The 19,650-nt window shown below is 40.7% G+C and overlaps 2 protein-coding genes across 5 annotated transcripts in view; both read left to right on the forward strand.

Annotated features, from left to right (window-relative positions):
- Positions 1–2,476: 2,476 nt before the first annotated feature.
- Positions 2,477–12,950, forward strand: scn4bb (sodium channel, voltage-gated, type IV, beta b). 2 transcript variants are annotated; one of them, XM_018691762.2, is made up of 6 exons: positions 2,477–2,860; positions 3,148–3,467; positions 7,546–7,709; positions 7,802–8,021; positions 8,888–9,017; positions 9,233–12,950. In XM_018691762.2, exons 2-6 carry the CDS (start codon positions 3,383–3,385, stop codon positions 9,327–9,329), a joined length of 696 nt encoding a protein of 231 aa, XP_018547278.1. In that variant the 5' UTR covers positions 2,477–2,860; positions 3,148–3,382; the 3' UTR covers positions 9,330–12,950. The 2 variants fall into 2 exon arrangements, with proteins under 2 accessions (XP_018547278.1, XP_018547280.1); XM_018691764.2 differs by having other exon boundaries at positions 3,160–3,467.
- Positions 12,951–15,051: 2,101 nt separating this feature from the next.
- LOC108893861 (cell adhesion molecule DSCAML1) overlaps positions 15,052–19,650 on the forward strand; it is a 51,107-nt gene continuing 46,508 nt past the window's right edge. For all 3 annotated transcript variants that reach the window (XM_018692276.2, XM_018692277.2, XM_051078633.1), the window contains exon 1: positions 15,052–15,328. In XM_018692276.2, the coding sequence (XP_018547792.1) occupies positions 15,106–15,328 (223 nt within the window). In that variant the 5' untranslated portion in view covers positions 15,052–15,105. The remainder of the gene's footprint in view (positions 15,329–19,650) is intronic.

Here is a 19,650-nt window from a genome sequence, read left to right on the forward strand (position 1 = left end):
GCTGAAGGTAAATCTTGTGAGGGTGATGAGAGCTGTGTAGCTATCTGTGGCAGGCATGGCCTCCACTACAATCATGACTGTTTTTCTGTGTTCAGGCCTCAGGCACTGAGTCCATGTGTATGTGATCACAGAATAATGTTGAATAGGTTATTTCTTTGTATTAGTGAGTTAAGCGCTATTAACAGATATATTTTCAAGGAACATGACAAGATAATTTTAAGACCTCTTACAGCCAATTAACTTGGTCATTTAATAAAGTCAATTAAGTAAAAAAAAAAAAAAAAAAAAAAAACTTAATCAAAGATGTTTTAGCTCATATTTTGGTCTCTACCGCCTCCTAATGGAAACATCTGGCTCTTTGTTCTCTAAATGCTACACTGTGTTTACCAGCTGGTCTCTAACTGTGTCTGTGTGCTATTTGGCACTGAGCTGAAAGTGTATAGTGGCTTTTTAGAGCTATTTTGTTATACTCAATCGAAGATGCTCCATAAAGCTGAGGCGGGTGTCACTATGACTGATCCCTTTCACATTGTCTCATTATCACAATATATCTCACACATTATTGTAGAAATATTGATTATAACCACAGAAAAGTGAAAAAATTCTGTATCTGTATTCCTGTAACTCACTAATGTACAATAAGAGCTCCATGTCTGGAGCAGCAGACATTTTGCTGCAGTGAGAGCAGATGACAGCTATGTGCTTTTTAAAGTTAAAGGTGCAGCCGTACTAATGAATATCTGTACAGTGCAGTGCGATTATCGTTGTGTGTGTTGTGTGTTGTGTGACTGTCCATGGACATACCGTCTGTGTAGTTACAGTTGGCCTGCATGTCTGCAGCAGCACCCTGTCTTTCTGCAGCAAAATGCTTTTTTTTTTTTTTTCTTATTGCAGTTCTGGAAAAGTTCCCAGCGTTGCTGCATTGATACTCCAGTGGAGGGGCCTGGAGAGGAGAGCAGCAAGCCCACAGCCAGGCCACATTATCTCCACTGCCACTCCCATGAAACAACCCTCCTCTCTACCTACTGTCACCTCACACCACACTTCACCTACCTGTGTATGCTTCACTTAACACCTTGCATTTAGATACTCTTTCTGTTTCCTTAATTTTGCTGAGTCAGTTGTGTCAGAATGAAACAAAATTTAATTAATGTGTTCCACAGCTGACGACACAAACTTCCCAGAATTAATATAAGACACATAGGTGCTTTAACCAGTGCCTGAGCTTGTAAATAAAACATGTCATCCAGTAGACTCTCCATATGTGGCCCTATAACATCCTGCTTGATGAATAATAGATAACTGTGTTAAGTACAGTACTTGCAAAGTAAAGTAAAATACATACAGGTTTAATCTGCCAGTGTAACTTCAGTTACAGCTCTTCAGGAGTTTGCCTTTACCTTTAAATACCAGTTACCACTCATTTACCACTGTAAGCACTGAAAAACAGGCAGGGGGTCCATAATGGATGTGCAGTTGTCCCTGTGTCCTCTGCCTGCGTAACTGTCCCTAAGCTCAGATGGCACAGTCAGTCACATGGTCTCAGTTGCATCTGTGTTTGCACTCACAATTCTCCTTTGCTCCAGTCTGAAATTCAATTTATCCTCATACCAACCACTTCTTTTTTCTAGTAAACTGGTGCCGAAAAGTCATTATTACCGTACAGTCACTTTCTATTTACAGTAATGGATTGAGTTTGACAGGTATATGGTCTTAAGGCAGGTCTAAAACTGACTAATCAAATCTGGAAACTCGGAGCTAAGCACTACCTCCATCATGTCCTGCAGCCAATAGTGCAGACACAAGGCAGTGGTGAGCTGTTGTTGACTGATGAGTTTGTACATTTATGAGAAAGGAGCTGTCCCGTTGTAAAAATAAATAAATAGATTTTTTTTTTTAAAATGACTGCACATGGTGTCTCATATCATAATGTACTTGCAGCTGCATCACCCTGATCACAACAGAGTAATGAATGATATACACGATAGTTTGACCTTCCAGGCACTGAATGAGACATGACACACACACTCACATGCACACACACATGACCGGTGGCTGAAGATTGTGTTTATCCTGAGCCAGGGGAATATGAGTCTAGGCAGAATGAGATGAGAGGAGAGGAGAGGAGGTGACGTTGTCAAGTGAAAGAACCTGTCTATTTATGAATGGAGTACTTCGATATGGGACTGAGCGTCTGGCCCGGCCCTGGGGCTGCATTACACAACCCTCCTCCTCAACCTGCACTGCAGAACTTTTCTCTGATCTTCACAAACACTCTGACAAAAGTGCCTGAGTCTGCATACACGCCCCGAGTCAGGAGATGGGGGGTGGAGGAGGGGAGAGGGGGGAGGAGGAGGGGTGGGAGCAGTGGAAGGAGGAGGAGTGAATAGTGGTGATGGAGGAGAGAAAGAGAATAAGAGAGAGCAGGTAAGGGGGGGGCAGAGGGATGAGAGAGAGAGAGAGAGAGAGAGAGGTGGCATGCAGCCAACAGACAGGAAAGGAAAAAGTTGTGAAATAGCCAGAGGGACGGGCAGGGAGAAAGAGGTACTGGGGCTCTGCTGAGGAGGAACAAGAACAGCAGCTTTTCCTCCAGTCCGTCTGTCTCTCTACGTAATTGTCTGTCTTTCTGTTTGTCCCCCGTACCCTCACCCCCACACAAACTCCACCCACCCACCTCTCCTCTCTAATTGTCTCTCCTCCTGGCCGGCGCTGCAATGTGGCTGTCTCTGCAGTGAAAGTGCTTGCTGGCGGATTCTCCTTGAGTGAACCCTGACTGTGCGCAGTGAGCGCTTGCCGCTCCACCGTCATCCTGTCCACACTGACTCAGCTGTGCAAGCAGCACTACTGGCTGCAGAGGCAGGTAGGCATGACAAAACTTCAACTGTGCTTACTGTCAAATCATGTTTCCTCTGCCAGCTTTGCCCTGGTTAGCCTTCAGGCAGAGTCACATGTGCAGACACATGCATGCAGGGAACATGCAAACGCACTTCTCATCTGTACTAAAATGAAACTTTTTACTGCACTGTGTGTTTTTATAGTGACTCAGTGTACTGTTGTTAAGATTTCAGGTGATTAACTTTTCCCTCCTTCCCTTCTCTCTCTGTTCCCCCCCTCCTCCTCCTCCTCTGCCCTCTGTCTAACCTACAGTCTCTTCCACAGGAGTGCTGCCGGGGCTGGCAACCAGGCTCACTATATCTCCAGGAACGCTGCAGGTGCAACACTGGGACGTGCCTCATTTGGGGTTCACACACCCAGACAGCTGCTTCCAGATTTAATCCAGTGTAGCAGAGAAGCCACGCTGTGCTAAGGGATATTCTACTAGCTCTCCTGAACCCGGGCTGGATCTTGCAGCACTATTTGTTTTGGAGCAGATCTGGCTGCCATGGAGGTCCGGCGTGTTGGGGTCGAACCCCTGAGGCCGGGCCCTCCACACATAGCCGTCGGCCTGATCTTCTCCGTGCTGTTTGGTAATGTTTGTTTCTATACTGTGCATCACCTGCCTTTGTTTGCTCTGCGATCATTACGCCACAGCTCACACAATAGTGCATCTTCATCTATCTTTTGTTAAAACTTCATATCAGTTTTTCGTGCTCCTTTTTTGAAATACCAAAAGCTTGTGCCCTATATCAGTGTGTATTAGTTTTTGTTCTGCAGAGCAACGATACCGTAGCTTTTCTGACATTGACCTTCATCTGCTTCTGATCTACGCACAGCTGGTTTTAGCTGCAGTTGTATTCATTGTGTTGGTGTGGTTGGTGGATGTTGTGTTTCATCTGTTGAGCAAAATGTACTCATAGTTCTGCTTGGAAACAAAAAGTACTGAGATAAAGTCTGTGTCTGATAGAGCTAAGAATGTTATTGCATTCAAACAGTTTGTTGATATCTGGATCCATTTCAGTTTGGATTGGGATTATGAGTCCACAAAAGGAAAATGTCAGCAGAATGAAGTGACCCTGTGGTGGAAAAGCTGTGTCAGGCACTCCAGGCCCCTGCCATTCAAAGCATATTGTGCTGGACAGCATGCGTATCTGCAGTAATAGAGCAGCAGAGTCACTTGGAGCAGTGTCCAGTAAACCATATTTTGTTGTTGTTGTTGTTTTTATTTGAGTCATAAACTTGTAAACATGTACAGAGTGAAAGAGACCAAAGAGTATTTTGGACTTGGTGACTACCCAACAGGATGTGATACTGTTACAGGTAAATTCACATACTGAGCCTCTTATGTGGATGATGGTGTGGTGGACAAACAGTAAAAGCGTTTAAGTATAAGATGTGAATACAGATTACATTAGGCTTAAATGACACCAGACATCCAGACATCTCAAGTAATGTCTGCACAGGAAAAGCATCCCATTAGAATCCAGTTCCAGTTTCATTGCTGTATTACTCACTTTTCACCTTACTGGAATTTTGTAAACCTACTTGTGGGTGTGGAGCATCAGTGCAGCAAGAGTGCAGCAAACATGGATTAAAAATTTAAAGCTACATAAAACATCATCTGTAAATGATCTATAACATCATGTGTAGGAACTGTTTGCTTGAAAAAACTACATCGAAACATTCCTAGTTTAGTAAAGTCAATAAAATGCATTATTCTTACCTAAATTATTATTCCTACCTTATTTCTCTCTCACAGGTGTTGTCTTTATTTAGAGTAAATGAGAAACACATTTTGGCCACCTCGCAAAAACTTCATGGTGGACTTAATCAGCAGATGCAGGTGGCCTAGTAGCAGAGAGAAAGATACAGTATCTCACATGATAAAATTCATCAGATTCCGAAACACATTATATTCTGGAAAAAAAAAAACCCATTATATTTGTTTTTCACTGTATGCATAAGGGTCAAAACTAGATATGGACTAGAGAGAGACAGTGATTATGACAGCACTGAAGGAGGTATTTACCTGTGAATTAATTCTGACTTAGAACAGACAGTTCTGTAGTGATTGTATGTATTCATAGTTTGATTTCCAACATGAGCTTTTTATGTTCAAAATAGCAGGAACAGATGAATTATTGTCCAGCAAACTGAACTGAATTTTGTTCGACGTTCTTATGTTCATTACATATTTTCTCTCACACTTTTGATCTCTACTGAATTACATCTATTCTTATTTTTTTTGTAACTCTGACATATTCTTTAAAAGTAAGTTCTGTGCATATATTTATACTGTTGGAAGGTTGACATATGTGGGCTAGAAACTGGAGCACCACTGTTCCACTTTTATTTGAAGCACCAAAACTCATAAAACAAACTTTTGAAAACCTAGATAAGAAATAAAAAAGACAGAGTGTACAGCTGGTTACTGATTTAAGGGAGAGAAAAGTTTGTGGGAAACAAAACACAAAAGATCAAGGTTCCTGAAAAATTAATAGACACTGCATTGTTGTATGTTTTGTTCTTAGACTCTTGACAGCAGCTTCAGTAATGACAGTATTGATAGAAACGGGGTTCTCTAATGGAAAGCAAAAATTGTAAAGACACAGAGGTACATGGAGCAGAATTTGGGAGCAACTGAAATTGGATATTGCAAAAATATTGTAAACCAAAATAGAAGCTTAAATGATACTCGAAACTGTGCATGAGGAGAGAAAGAGAAAGGAGGGGTGATGCTGTTGCTGTCTCGTCACTGTTTCTGTTACTGTTTTTGCAAGCTCACTGTGCTGCATTGGACCAGCTGAGGAAAAGATCGGAGAGAGTGAGTTTGCGGGATAGACGAGAGTGAGATGAGAATTAATCAATAGCAGTCCCACATACAGTATGCCCTTCTTTGCTGTGTTGAGCCATGTCAGTTATTCTGAGCAACGTCATTTATCGTGTTTGCTGCAATGGTGCTTGTCAGATGCTGACCTTGAGCATGTCAAGAACAAAGCATAACACAGTGTGCACAAAACAGAGGGTGGCATCATGGGAATGTTAGAAACAGTGCAGAAAATGTCGCAGCTGCTCCTGCAACTATTAATCATATCCATTTGTATGTTAAAAGTATTATGTTTTCTGGTTACAAATCTGCATGCCTGAACTACTGTAGCTCTGCACAGCACCTTATGAGCATGTAGTTTACACCTCACACACTAGATGGAAGCATTAAGCACAAGGTACTTAAATGGTGTAAAAATGTGTCCTTGACCTGCTGAAATTATACACTGCAGCTATTTGCCACCTGTGACCTTGACACATGCCTGAGCACAAAATTCAGCAGTTAAATGGGAAACAGGTCGAATACCTGCTAACTTTACAATTAATGAGGAAAAAGGAAAATAAAAACAATAAAAAAAAAGGTGTGATAGTTTTCCTCACCCATCTTGCTTGGTGGACTTAGATTTAATCAATGTGACTTCCTGTTTAACTGTGGTCCCTGGTGTGCAGCTACAGTTTTCGCAAGGCGCAGCAGATTTTATCCTCTCTTATTCACAGTAATGTCATAGCAAGGACTTTGTGGTGTCATGTTACTCAGGGTTTGACTAACCACTTGCCAATAATAGACATATATTTTAATGTGTTATTAAAATCATGAAAGCATAAAACTTAAATGTTTGATAATGAACACTGTATAGATACCCATTAAATTTAACTATTACATACAGGACTAGTGAGTATGTGAGTATGTTTGTGTACTTACTTTAAAAAAAATATGTTTGAGAAAATGAATTACACGTAACTTTTAACTGTACATTTACCATTACTTTACGCGCTCTCATTGTTCATGTGTAACTGATGAACCAGTCAGACTGACTCACTTGTCAGTGTTTTTAATTTGGACTTTTTCAAGTATAGATACTGTGTAAGGCTTTTTGAATATCCCATATGAAATATTTTGCAAGAAAACAACACCAATTAGTACTCTTTTTTTTTAAATCAGCATAATGAAAATTAAAAGTTAAAGGGGCTATTTGTAAGTTTTTCTAGCACTACATAGCCAACATTAGCATTAACAGTTGTTTACCCACTAGTCTAGAAGAAACGTTGTGAGTTCAGCATCAAAGCATCTAGTTCTAATACTTCCTCCCTTCTATTGAAGTTAGCATGCTAACCAGCTAGCCCCAGCCTGGCCAGTCACTCTTGTAACTCTCCGATATGTTTCCAAAGATGTATCACTGTAGCGTGTCCTGAAGAAGTAGCCACTGCTTCTAACCTCTTATATTGTAAACACAACGATAGCTTAGCCCTTGGCCAATATCCATCACCACCACCTGCTCCCAGCAAGACACCATGTTCGGCAGCAGAAGAAACTCACAAATAGCCCCTTAATGGTTCCAGGATTTCTTCAACCATGACACTTGTTTATTTGTATGTATTTGTTGTTATGTCAGTGTCTGTGAGATAAGCAATATGGCTTTTTTTTAAATCTAAGATGCTGAACTTAAAGGAATAGTTTGACATTTTGGGAATTAGATTTTTTGCTTTCTTGCAGAGAGTTGGGGAAGACCCATTCAGATAAAAAAAAAACTACAGCTACAGACAGCAGGTGGTTAACTTAACACTGTCTGACTGTCTGCTCAGTCTTATCATGTTCTTTTTTCTATTCCCCTTCATCCTCAGGTGTGTGGTCTGCTCAGGGCCTTGAGATGTCTGTGGGGAAGGTTCTCTCCCTCGAGGCAGTGAATGGTAGCACAGTCATGTTGCCTTGCACATACTCGAGTTGTATTGGCATCCACAACCTCTACTTCAACTGGCAGTTTAATGACAACGGCACCATGCACAAGGTAACAGACTTTTGTTGGGGAGAAAATGTTCAGGTTTTGGTAATGTCTAAGTGGTAGTTTTGTGGTGACTGACAGCTTGATGGTCCTATCAGGTGTGTGAGTCAGTGATAGCGTCAGAGGGGGTGGAGCCAGAAGTGAGTATATACCGAGAACGGGTGGAGTTTGTGGGGAAGAACCGTAACAACAACATCTCCATCTTGCTGTGGAACATCACCTTTGAGGACGGAGGCCAGTACACTTGTTTTGGACGCAACCCAAAAGAGAAGGACAAGAACCACAGTGCCACCTTCACCCTAATTGTGGTGGACGAGTGTGAGTGGTCAAAGTCTATGCTGGTAATGTGTTCTCATGTATGTAAGGGCGTGCTCTAATTTAATTTCCTCTCATTATGCATATAAAGGAGTTCAGAAGTATTTGGTAAGTGAGTATTCCTGTTAGTCATTTAGTTGGAAAAGCAGTAGGCATCATTTTTAACACATCCATTCATTTATATGTTGAGGATAAAATTAATAAAGACACACACACAGGGGAGGAAAAATTAACCCAGCACTAGAAAAAACATAAATCCTGAGGTGACAGTAAAAGGTAGTTTGTTACTGTCTAATAAGTCACACACACACACACACACACACAGATACAGATAGGTGGAAATGCTGGTGGTGGATCAGAATTTATAATCCTCCTTTCGTAATTAAGGAAGTATTTGCTTGTTTTAAAGCAAAAAGTAATTGTTATCGTGCATTTTTTGTTCATCAGTTTAAACTGACGCTGCACTGTTTTAATGTAGTACCCATCTTGCAACTGCGTTAATCTGGATTTTTCTCAAACCTTTCCATTACTGACAGTTGCCAGGGTATGAAACAAATTCACCAAATATCAATAAAATGCTTCAGGGAAAGTAGCTTTAAAAGTCTAACAGAACCAAGGGTCATGGGAGATGAGCTCCTAATCATTCTGTGTATATTTTAAATCTGTTTTTGTGTATCAGGCATTAGGAGAAAGCTGCAGCTCTAATCTCATGTACAGGTACTGACTTATATTGAGTTAGAACGCACTGTAACAGAAGAGAAAGCAGATGTGGCTCCCTCACTGCATTGCATTGTGATGTATAAACAGAGATAATTACATTAGAATTATTTTCCATCCTGATTCCTCTGGTCTTTTGTTAATGTCTACAGTGAGGGTGGTGGACAACACACTGACCATCATCATTGCCTCAGCTGTAGGCGGAGCCATTGCATTGTTGATGGGCTTCATGTTGCTCAAGAACTTCACTCTCTTTGTTCTTGCCAAGCTTGAGGAGAAAAAGTAAGTTTTCGCATCCACTTGGGCATTTGCCAGCAATGCAACCATTTCACACTGTTTCATCAGTGTGCATTGTCAGTGCTTGGCAGCATGTTGGGATAGCTCAGACAGTGTACACACTGAAGTAGTTTTTAAATAATGGAGACTTGAAATGTTTCTTTGAGCTGCTGTTTATTTACAGGTCTAACTTCTTCTCTTTTCCTCTAACCCCATCGCAGTAAGGAGTGCCTTGTAACTTCATCAGGGATTGACAACACAGAAAATGGCCTCTCAGGATCCAAAGCTGATTCAAAACCGACACCAAAAAAGAAATGAGAAGGTGCATGTATATAAAAAACAGGAGTGCTCATATTTATATACCTTCTTTGCATATATTTGTATATGCACATGTGTTTGGACACATGCAAATCCATTTTTGTTGAAGCTGGAATCTCAAAAACTCTGCCTAGCTGTGGGAATATATATCTATGTGCACACAATACTACCACATGTGCACGGAGCAGTAAGTGTGCAGATGATATACAACTAAAGAATGCACACATAATTATTTAAAATGTGCACATAATTTACTAATTTACATTTAAAGGATAAGTGTTCCTGCCAGAAACACTGCAACTTGACTTATTTAGGATTAATATTGTATCTTATGTGGCACAGAAATCAGGTGGCCTGCATAGTTTAATTAAGTGAAGGCTTGTTTATAATCAGTAAACCATGTGTCTCTGGTCGATGGTTTCTTTTTGAACTCATTAGATGAAAACCAAATTATATGCACATTTTATTAAATTATGGGAATGTTTTATTTATAGTATTGATTACTAAAATGGGTAACACAGTTGAATGTCATTGCACAGCTGTGCACTGTTTAAAGTACTTTGTTGCCATGATATATCAGTTGTCTGTTGCCACAGCCAGAGTACATTAAATTACTAATCTTTGTTTAAGTGCTTGAAAGAGGAAAATAATGCAGTGGGCTGAATCCTTCAACTAACAACAAATTCACAGTAGTCCTTCAGTGACATGGTGAACTTAATCAAAGTCAGTATTTGATTTTGAAATTACAGTAACGTCCTATAATTTCAAGCCGTTTCATTTGACAGATCTATTGATCCATTTGTAGCTACTTTCCAGAAAAAAAAACACCCACTAAATGTTCTGATTTATTGAAACAGCTGTAGTAAAACAAAGGGTGATTTAAGAACTACTAGCACAAATGGCTGCATTGGCTAAATACTGTAGGATTCAGTCCAGTTCTTCATCTTGTACCTTCTCTTTGCTTGATATAAACACAGGTGCCTGTTAGTGCTTCTATGCTCCTCTGCCAGCGAGGACGACTACATATTGCAACACAGTTTATAAAACTCTGCAGACAGTAATAATACAATAAGCTTCTGAACTGAAATGATAGACAATCCCTTGAACCCACCACCCCCACCGCCACCCTCTAGAAAAAAAAAGAATGACCCTCTGATGATGCTGCTTTTAAGAAAAATAATCAATGCATTTTTAGCATGTGCAACATGGGGCAGATTTTAGACACAGTGCTTGAAAACAGACATGCATACTTTCTGGAAAAACATGTTCTAATATATTAACATTGGTAGCGTCAGCGCTGAGGTTAACTGTTAATCCCATTTTATGCCATGCTACTTTCATTGTGCTAACCCTGGCTAAGGCTAAGCACTAATTGGTGATATGGACCTGGATTCTGTATGCCTGGATCAGGCTCTACATATTCCCTTTGCTTAGTATGTGCCTCTTCATGGAAATGGCTTGTCTTTCCTGAGCACTGACAAACGTGCATTTGGTCTGTGTTTTACTCTCCTTTAAATAAGTAATTTCTACCTGCTGCACTGCAGTGAAAAAGCTAAACCTGGTTGCCCTGCCCATCCATACAGTAACTGATCCATAAATTCATAGTTATATGGTCATGGGCTCAGGTCTCAGACAGCAGGCAAGAGTAGGGGGGCTGTAGTTCAGGTATAATCCCTGCTCAAGCAGGAAATAAAGAGAAGTGATGCTCTCAGTGTAGCCACTGACTGTGCCAAACAGGAAAGATTCCCACTGAGTGTCACAACAGGAGATGAATGTATCAAACTTCAAACAGTGAAATGTAATTTTAAGCTGTATTTACAATCTACATCAGTTGCACATTCGAGACACTGAATGTCTGGCTTTAAAAAGAAATACCTCTGGAGAGATGTGTGGGTAAACACTGTGTCAGGTCAGATATAAATGTACCTCCCCAGTCGCAACAGGTGTTAAATGAAGTGTACTGTACAGTAAAGTGTGAATTTCAATAATAATGTGCCTCCAGTCTTTAATCACTGGTTTGAAGCAATATATTAAAATGGGAGTGTGCTGGGCACTTTAAAAAGTTGTATATGTTTTTTGTACGTTTTATTCCAAATCAGTGTTGGTTTGTTGCATTGTTCATCCAAATGAGATGAAGAGAAACCAAACAGTAAACATGAGGAAAGAGTAAGACGCTCAGGTTTCTTAGGGTCCCATGAAATGATGTTGTCAGTTACTCTATGTGATGTGTTTGTTGTTGAAACAGTGTTAGATGGCGAGGGATCAATCAATTTCCAGTCTTTATGCTAAGTCTAAGCTAACTGTCTCCTGGCTGTAGCTTTTTATGCAGCATACAGCCCCATGAGAAGTGTCAATCTTCTCGTCTAACTCTAGGTGATGAAAGCGAATAAATGTATTTCCCAAAACTAAATATAAACCAGTGGACCATTAGTTATGAACAGAAGGACTGATTTGGTAGGATTGGCTGAAAGGCAAAAGAAAAACAACTTTTAACAATTTCATCATCTCATTTCATGGGATCTTTTAGAAAGATATTGCAGGTACACAAGGTGCAAAAAATATGGGTAATATACATTTGTCATATGTGTGTTATTTTGCTTTAAAGAGAAAATCCACCCTTGAGCAGGGCTATGAATTGTATTATCAAGAAATCTGGTCTTAACTTTTAGGCTGTTGTTGTGACTTTGGAACAATGAGGACACATTTTTTGCAGGATCATAAAATCAGATAGTTTAAATGCAATAATTTAATTTAGCTGTGAAGAGTGGGTTTTCTCTGACTAATCTTTTGCCAGTTGTTGTCTAATTAGTGAAAAGGTGATTTGTTTAAGTCACCATCTCACTGAATCAATCAAAACTTTAGGCTCATGTTGAGACTGTCAGTGAGGACTTTATGATGACAAGCACCTCTATGCAAATCACAACAGAAGTGAATCACAGTGTCACCTTTGAGTTACCATCACAGTTCTGTAAGCAATACAACTGTGGGAGATGTCCTGGATCAGGGAGTTGTGATGATGAGACGCAGGGTGAATGGGGAGCATCAAGAGAGGAGCACAGGGTGGACTGGAGCCCCTGTACTCGTTCAGGCCCTGCAGAGCGTGTAGACTCACCAAGTCATACTCCACTGCTGCTCTTTGCACACAAATACTGTATACAGCTATAATGCTCTGGCTTGCCTTCTAATGATGTTCCCGTGTTCAACCTGACATTCATGCATATCAGCTCTTGATCTCTTTATTATAGAAATATGAAATCTAATAAAGGTTTTGAATAAAATCTGTCCTGTCTTGCTGTTTACGTCTGAAGGAGTACAACAGTAGATCTTTGACAGCACTGCCTCCTGTTGGGCAGATGGAGGAAGAGCAGAGAAATAATGGAGATTTAAAAAAGGGCCATTTCACTGATATTGACATGCAAAGATCAGTTTTCTAGTCATTGGATGTACTACTGTGAGGTGAAGTACAGACTGTGAGAGTAGTTGTATGAAAATGTGGCTGTGGAGGACTTCTGGAGTTTGACCAACAACTAAAAGTCAGGATATGTATCTTCCTTTATAAATCTCTCTAACCAACACTGAAGTATCCCTACAGTGTAATAAATCCTTATTCATGAAATTAAACCCTATTTGTTTTGATTGGTTTGGTTTTTTGTCAAATACCCATTCATTGAATTTACATTCTTCGATATTGTAGTTATCATTGTTTGTGGCAGACTCTGCCACTCCTTGGCTGTAGTATTAAGCCAGGTTTACTTTGTTTAATCTTGCATGGCTGTTGCATCAATCAGATATGTAGCTGTCTGTTGTGTGAGTCTTCTGCTCTCCACCCTGATCAACCTCTATCTTGATTCTGTTGTGCCAACTTTGCTCACTAGATGTCTCTATTTTGTAATTCCAAACAAAGCATCATATATTATAAACTTTTGAAATTGCAAAAACTGAACTCTTCAGTCATTCTTCGTCATTCTTATTATTATCAATGCAGTTACCTCACAGAAGACATTTTCCTAAGGCAAAGCTATCTTCTGGGAAATTCTCTCTTATAATTCACTGAAGCTGCTGTGAAACACTGCAACTACAAAATGCCAAAGTGCCACTTTGATAAACATAATCTCATCTACATCTACAAGGTCAAATAACACTAAATCATTGTGCTGAAATGTGAAAAAATGGGCCCACTTGTATGTTTATTGTAAATTCAACCAGCAGATGTCAGCAGTGACCTGCATGAGGAGCCAGAAGCCGAACCTCAGGTCAGATCAGATCGCAGAAGACAAGCAGTGAGAGGAGGAGACGAGGTGCTGCTTAGCTTTTCTCAAAGTTGGTGAAGTTCAAAGACAGCCAAAGTTTCAGTGAGTGACCTCTGACCCCTGAGCATCATACACATATTTACATTTTGCCACCTCTACCTTACAAATGCTATTGAGGCCATTCTGTTCTTTAAGTGAGGACTGAATGAGAAACTTTTACTCCCATGTGATTCTGATCATTATCTGACTTATGAAAAGGTTAAATATAAAAGGATGAATATAAAGGGAATTTTAAATAGTTTCACAGTTTATTGTATGGTAATGAAATATATGTACACCACAGAAACACACACCTAGGGTGTAAATTTAATCATTTCTGTTAGTCGTCTTAAAGGAAGATATGCCTCTAAAATGGATATGACTCTGATTCACAGTTGTTGACCTGTTGTGTAACATGTTAATATGTCTGAGGCATATGAATGAAATACATGTTAATTCTATAAATAATAATAATAATAATAATAATAATAATAATAATAATAATGATGATGATGAAGAGAAAGCTGTGGCAGAGACACTCCATTTGTCAAGTCAGCCAACTTTTCTCGCAAAATTCCACTAAATGAACTTAAATGCCCTTCTCACAATGAAATCATTCCATCATGGTTTTGTTTTACTGGTCTTTCTGTGCTCGGGATTGGTGCAGAACAATTGGATTTGAAGCGGCTGTGGCAGAAGAGGATCACTTTTCAGCTCCACCACTGGCATATCCACAGTGACTTTAAATATTCCATGAACTGGGAGTGCTCCGTTAATTTATGCTCATGCAGCGGAGCTTTTCACACCAGAAAGCAACTGCAAAATGGGAGACAAGCAGACTGGAAAGTTGTTCACTGTCCTTCAGAAATTCACCAATATCTTCTGTAATTGGTTTGATTAACCTGCTGTGTGTGTGTGTGTGTGTGTGTGTGTGTGTGTGTGTTTGTTTGTTTTTTTTTTTTTTTACCTGCCGTGTGGAAGTGTCATGCCCCACACCCCGCTACTCTCTTTCTCTCTCCTCCTCTATCTGCAGTGCATTTCTGTGCGCAAATGTCTACGCACGTTTAATGGCTCCGAAAGACAAAGAAAAACAGTTACTACTCTGTGGTGTAGCTCCACGTCCCTGCGCTTAAAGCCCAAACTCAGAGGAGAAGATTTTAACATATTTTTACAGCCTGAGCGGCAGAGTGAGCGGCTTTTGTAGCTCCATATTGCGCAAAGAAACGCGGTCATCAGGGGCGCACAGGTGGGTGCGCTCTCCAAGGTGCCAACAGATTTGTCTGCGCAGCTCTGCCGCTTTCACAACACCGGGCAATTTGGACACAACTGGCCCCCCCACCCCAAAAAAAAAAAAAAAAAAATCCCCACGGTTCAACTCAAACCAACCCTCGACTTTGCCGTGACCCGTCGTTCCGCGGTGTTTGATGAGTGTATGGAGGATGGATTTGTATGCACGGTAGTCTTGAGAGGAGAAGAGAGGAGGGGACATGGGCGGGGCTGAGGCGCCTCTCATTTCCCCTCCATGCTTAGCGGGGCAGCAGGGCTGGAGAGACCTCCGGGGAGCACAGTCGCCAGTCCAGCACGGAGACCCGCCTGGCCAAAAAACCGCGCCTCACACTTGCCAGGATTGCCAGATATTCCTGAAAAATATACCTGCTATTTATGGCATGTGGCTTGTAACTTTACTCCTGCTGTACTCTCTCCAAGAAGGTAAGAGAAAAAGAAATGCTTGCAATATTTAACACACCCTGCAGGACTGAGTGCTTTTAAGTTGAATGAAAAGTCATAATGGGAATTATTATTCATTTGTAGCTTTGAATGATGTGTGCGGCGTGTGCTTTGGTGTATCATTGGGTGCCTTGTTGTGAGGAATCGGTTGAAATTAATTCTTGAAATAAAAATGTATTCAAACCTGCTGTAGCTGAACAGGTAGAAATATTGTGCAAGTAAAGGTGTGAAGTGATTTTTTTTTTTTTTTTACCTGGGTGTTCTGTGGTTTAATGCAGCGGCCCTTGATGCCTCAGATGGTGCTGATAGCACGGATTGTTTTCGCATTACCAACTCCAGTTATGAATATGTAAAATGGCTGAATAGGGAGAATGAGGTGCAAATACAGAGGGAGGGTGAGAGACAAATGAAAACATGTATCGGCCTTCAGTTATACCAATTGATTACCAATTTTAGAACAAATTCACTCAGAAATTGCACACTCCTGCAAAGTTTTCAGGGGGGATGCTTGTGATTTTTTCATATCTTGATGCTCTCATTGTGTAGCCTTTTGCTAATTGCAGCTGTTTTGATGGACTGTATTTGGCACAAGCGCTCCATTCCACAGAGATGCTCTCATTTTTTTAGGGATGAGATTTTAAAGGTTTCTAATTCTTGTTCCGTGTAATGACAAATTGGTGCCATTTTAAATTAGATGTTAAATAAAAGGCACTTTTTCCCCCTCTTCACAGCGGCCTTATTAGTTTAATAGGTCTACACCCACATAAAGGCCATAATTAGTGCATTCAGATTTCTCCTCCTTATTTAATTCATTTGGTCTTTTCATTTTTTTTTTCTTTTTGTTCTGGTTTGTTTTTAAATGTAAAAGGCAGTGTATTTGTTTAAATGGATTCATTTTTTTCTTCCTTGTTCAGTATATGCAGCAAATCCCTGACCCTATTGCAAAGTTGATCTTCTGCTATTACAGTGCATTATAATAATCCTGAGCAAATCTGCGTCGAAAATAACAGAAATTCAACACTATCTCCACATGAGAGCTTTTTCTAGGCCTTTGTGTATAGCCTGCCTGTTTGGAGCCATGTTTACATATTGTTTTGTCCTCATTAGCACACAGGCCCTTCGAAGGTGCGAATTTATTTACCAAAAAAAAAAAAAAAAAAAAGTCTGGGATACGGTGGATTGGCTAGAGAGGGGAAATATGTCTGTTCTCAATGCAAAGGAGCTGATTAAAATAGGCCATTAACCTCGGTGCATTTGCCATTTTAAGTTCTAACATTGTATCAGCTTCAGCTTCTTCTTCTTTTTTCTTTCTTTTAAAAAAATTATCAGTGTGTGCTGCCTCTGTCCGTTTTCCTTGTGTTTCACTCAACTCTATAAAATTCGCTGCATTCGTCGGATGCTTGCTGCTGATTTATCGCAGTAATTCAGGATGTGACTTTAGAGCCTCTCCGGGTTCTGCGGAATCATATTAATATGTGCAAATTTATTTCACCAAATGAGAAACTCCAGGGGCGTGGGTGCAGATTATAGACTTGCCCGGTCATGTTCCTCACTAATAGCGCACCTGGACCCCGCGGACGTCTTCGCGCGTGCGCCACGGCTCGCGCCTCTCTCTCTCTCTCTGTGTGTGTGTGTGTGTGTGTGTATTGGCGGGTGCGCGGTGAAGGGGAAGTGACGGGGACACCCCTCCTGGTTTTGTTGCTAAATGTTGGACACTTTAGGCTGTTATTTCTGCGGGAGTTAAACCGGAAGTTTATTTATTCATTGATTTATTTATTCACAGGATTCTTTGCGTGAAAAAAAAAAAACGCAGGAGCAATGTTAAAAACAAATGTTGCTAAATTATGTCAGACACTCAGCTTTAGGAGGCAGTCACGGTGTAGGGTAATTCACGGATCTTGAAAGAAAAAAATGTTTGAAAGAGAACAATTAATCAATCAGAGCAAAATGTATACAATTTTCTTTCAGTAACTTAAAATATTAGCCATGATTAAAGGAGGGTTTAATTGTGATTTTTAATTGGTGATTTGAAAACAAAAACTTGGGCTTTCTTCTAGCTATCATTCTAAATTAATTAAACTAATTAATTAGCAGTGAATAAAATCAAGTTTGATATTTTCAGGCCTGCTGTGGGCCTATTTAAAACTTTAAATGTAGCGGCTAATTAATTAAATGAAAATTTTAAAAAATATTTTTTTTATTCAAGGTGTGTAAAGCAATAAGATGATCCCTCACCCTGGCACACTCTCCTCGACACTGTTTGCCCCCTTACAAAAAGAAATATGCAAAAAATCTCCCACCCCTTCCCCCTCCAGTCCAATTCCCTGTGCTGCCTTTACAAGGCTGCACAATTAAAGCTGCAGTCTGAGCTATGGGCACCTCTCAGTGACAGAACTGTGTGGTCCACAGGGGTGCCAATCATTACTCAGACAGGGCACAGGCCTCCGTTTTTTCACCAGCTCAAACCTGGTATTATTTAATTTTACATTTAAAGATGCAAAAACACCCATTTAAAGTCAGATTAAAGCAGAAATAACCAGATCATGGTGTTATGTTGGTTGTAATCTCTGAGGGGCTCAGGTGTATGATACCGATTCTTGATATTTGAAATATGGAGACAAAAAATTAACAAATGTCTCATAAACTGACTGTTGCTGGCCAAGGACTGATGACTGATCGAACAACTTGACTTACATCTCTCACACTTTTACCTCTAAAATCCAGCAGTTAAATATTATTTAACAACACAAATGTCTGCTGTCTGTCACCAATTAACAAATAAAAAATATCTGCAATCAAATTTTGATCCATGTTGTTGTCAGATGGTGGGTAAAGTGTGCTGGTACATCAGCAGGGAAACGGAGCTCATTGCACTTCCCAGCTCACCAATAGGATGTCACAGCTCTGTCACTGGTGTCCCTACTCTCCCATTGGTCCTTAAATCTACCATAAATCCTAATGAGATTTTGAAGTTGAACTAATCAGTAAAAACAACAGCAGCAAAAAAAAAAAAAAAAAAAAAAAAAAAAAAAACGATGCAAACGAACACCGTCGACAGTAAAAAATTATTTTTTTTCCAGCAGGAACTCGGTGTAACACCACACTGATGCTAAATTGAGCCAGACCTCCTCCAAATTTTATTGGACGCTGGATCTGCACATTTTCGGAGGGAGGGTGCGTTCAGCAAATGTCAAATCTCTGAAGCAAGTAGTTGTTTTTGTTGGATCTCTCTCTCTCTCCCTCTCTCTCTACCTCCATCTCTCTCTCCATCTCTTCCCTCCCTCCCTCCATCGCTTCCTCTAGCAGTAACTCCCCTCCCTCTCTCTCCCTCATCACTAGGCAGAATTAAAGGTTGGGGGAGGGGCAGTTTATGCAGACTGTGCTGGGACTTGTGATCCACAGATTTGATATTCACATTAAGAGAGAAACTGGCTGCTTTGATGTGAGGGGGAGCAGGTCCCAGGGGACTGCTGAAGTAGCACACTTTTTTTTTTTTTTACTGACACAGCACAGGCTGGGAGGTGGGGGGGGGGGTCTGTTTGGTGGTGGTGTTGGTGGTGGGTGGGGTGGGGTGAGGAACAGATTGTTGGGGATAGGGGGTACAAAAATACAGTGGGTGGGGAGCGGCGATACCCCTTCTCTGATTAGATGTAACCCCAACACACACACACACACCCCATCCCCAACCTCCACCTACCACCTACTTAAGACAGACCCCTGAGGATTATCCATAAACTCACACCTATCTTTGTAACCCCCGCATGCCACCAATATTCAATTCACACCCCTCCTTTACAGTGCGTCTCCTTCCTTTTCTCTGCTGCTTTATGTTTCCACAAACCCCCACCCCCTGATCAAAAACACAACTTGCAACTTTCTACCCCCCCCCCCCCAAAAAAAAAAAGGGAAGGGAGACGGAGAGATGGAAGGACAGGATGGAAGTGAACACAGGAGTTAGAGTCTGGTTGGGGAGCTGTTTCCAAAATAGCACGCACTGAAGGAGAGGAGGAGACAGAAGGTTTTTATTTTTATTTATTTTTTATTTTTTGACAGATCATGAGGCTGCTGTGCCTCATGTCGTGTCTCCGGCGGATTGAAACCTACAGTTGACCTTTTACCACACGCAACGATTCATTCGTCATTAACTCAAATAAAGTTGAGAAGCTGTGAAAATTATTTTATCATATCAGAGATGGGAAGATGGGTGAGAGGAAGAGGAAGAACATGTGGAGGTATGATACCTCTGGTTAGGCACAGGGAGCTCCGGGTGTGAGAAAGTGTATGTGAAACACTGGAGATTCTGG

Source organism: Lates calcarifer, linkage group LG20 (assembly GCF_001640805.2).
Source record: "Lates calcarifer isolate ASB-BC8 linkage group LG20, TLL_Latcal_v3, whole genome shotgun sequence".
NCBI classification, from domain to species: domain Eukaryota; kingdom Metazoa; phylum Chordata; class Actinopteri; family Centropomidae; genus Lates; species Lates calcarifer.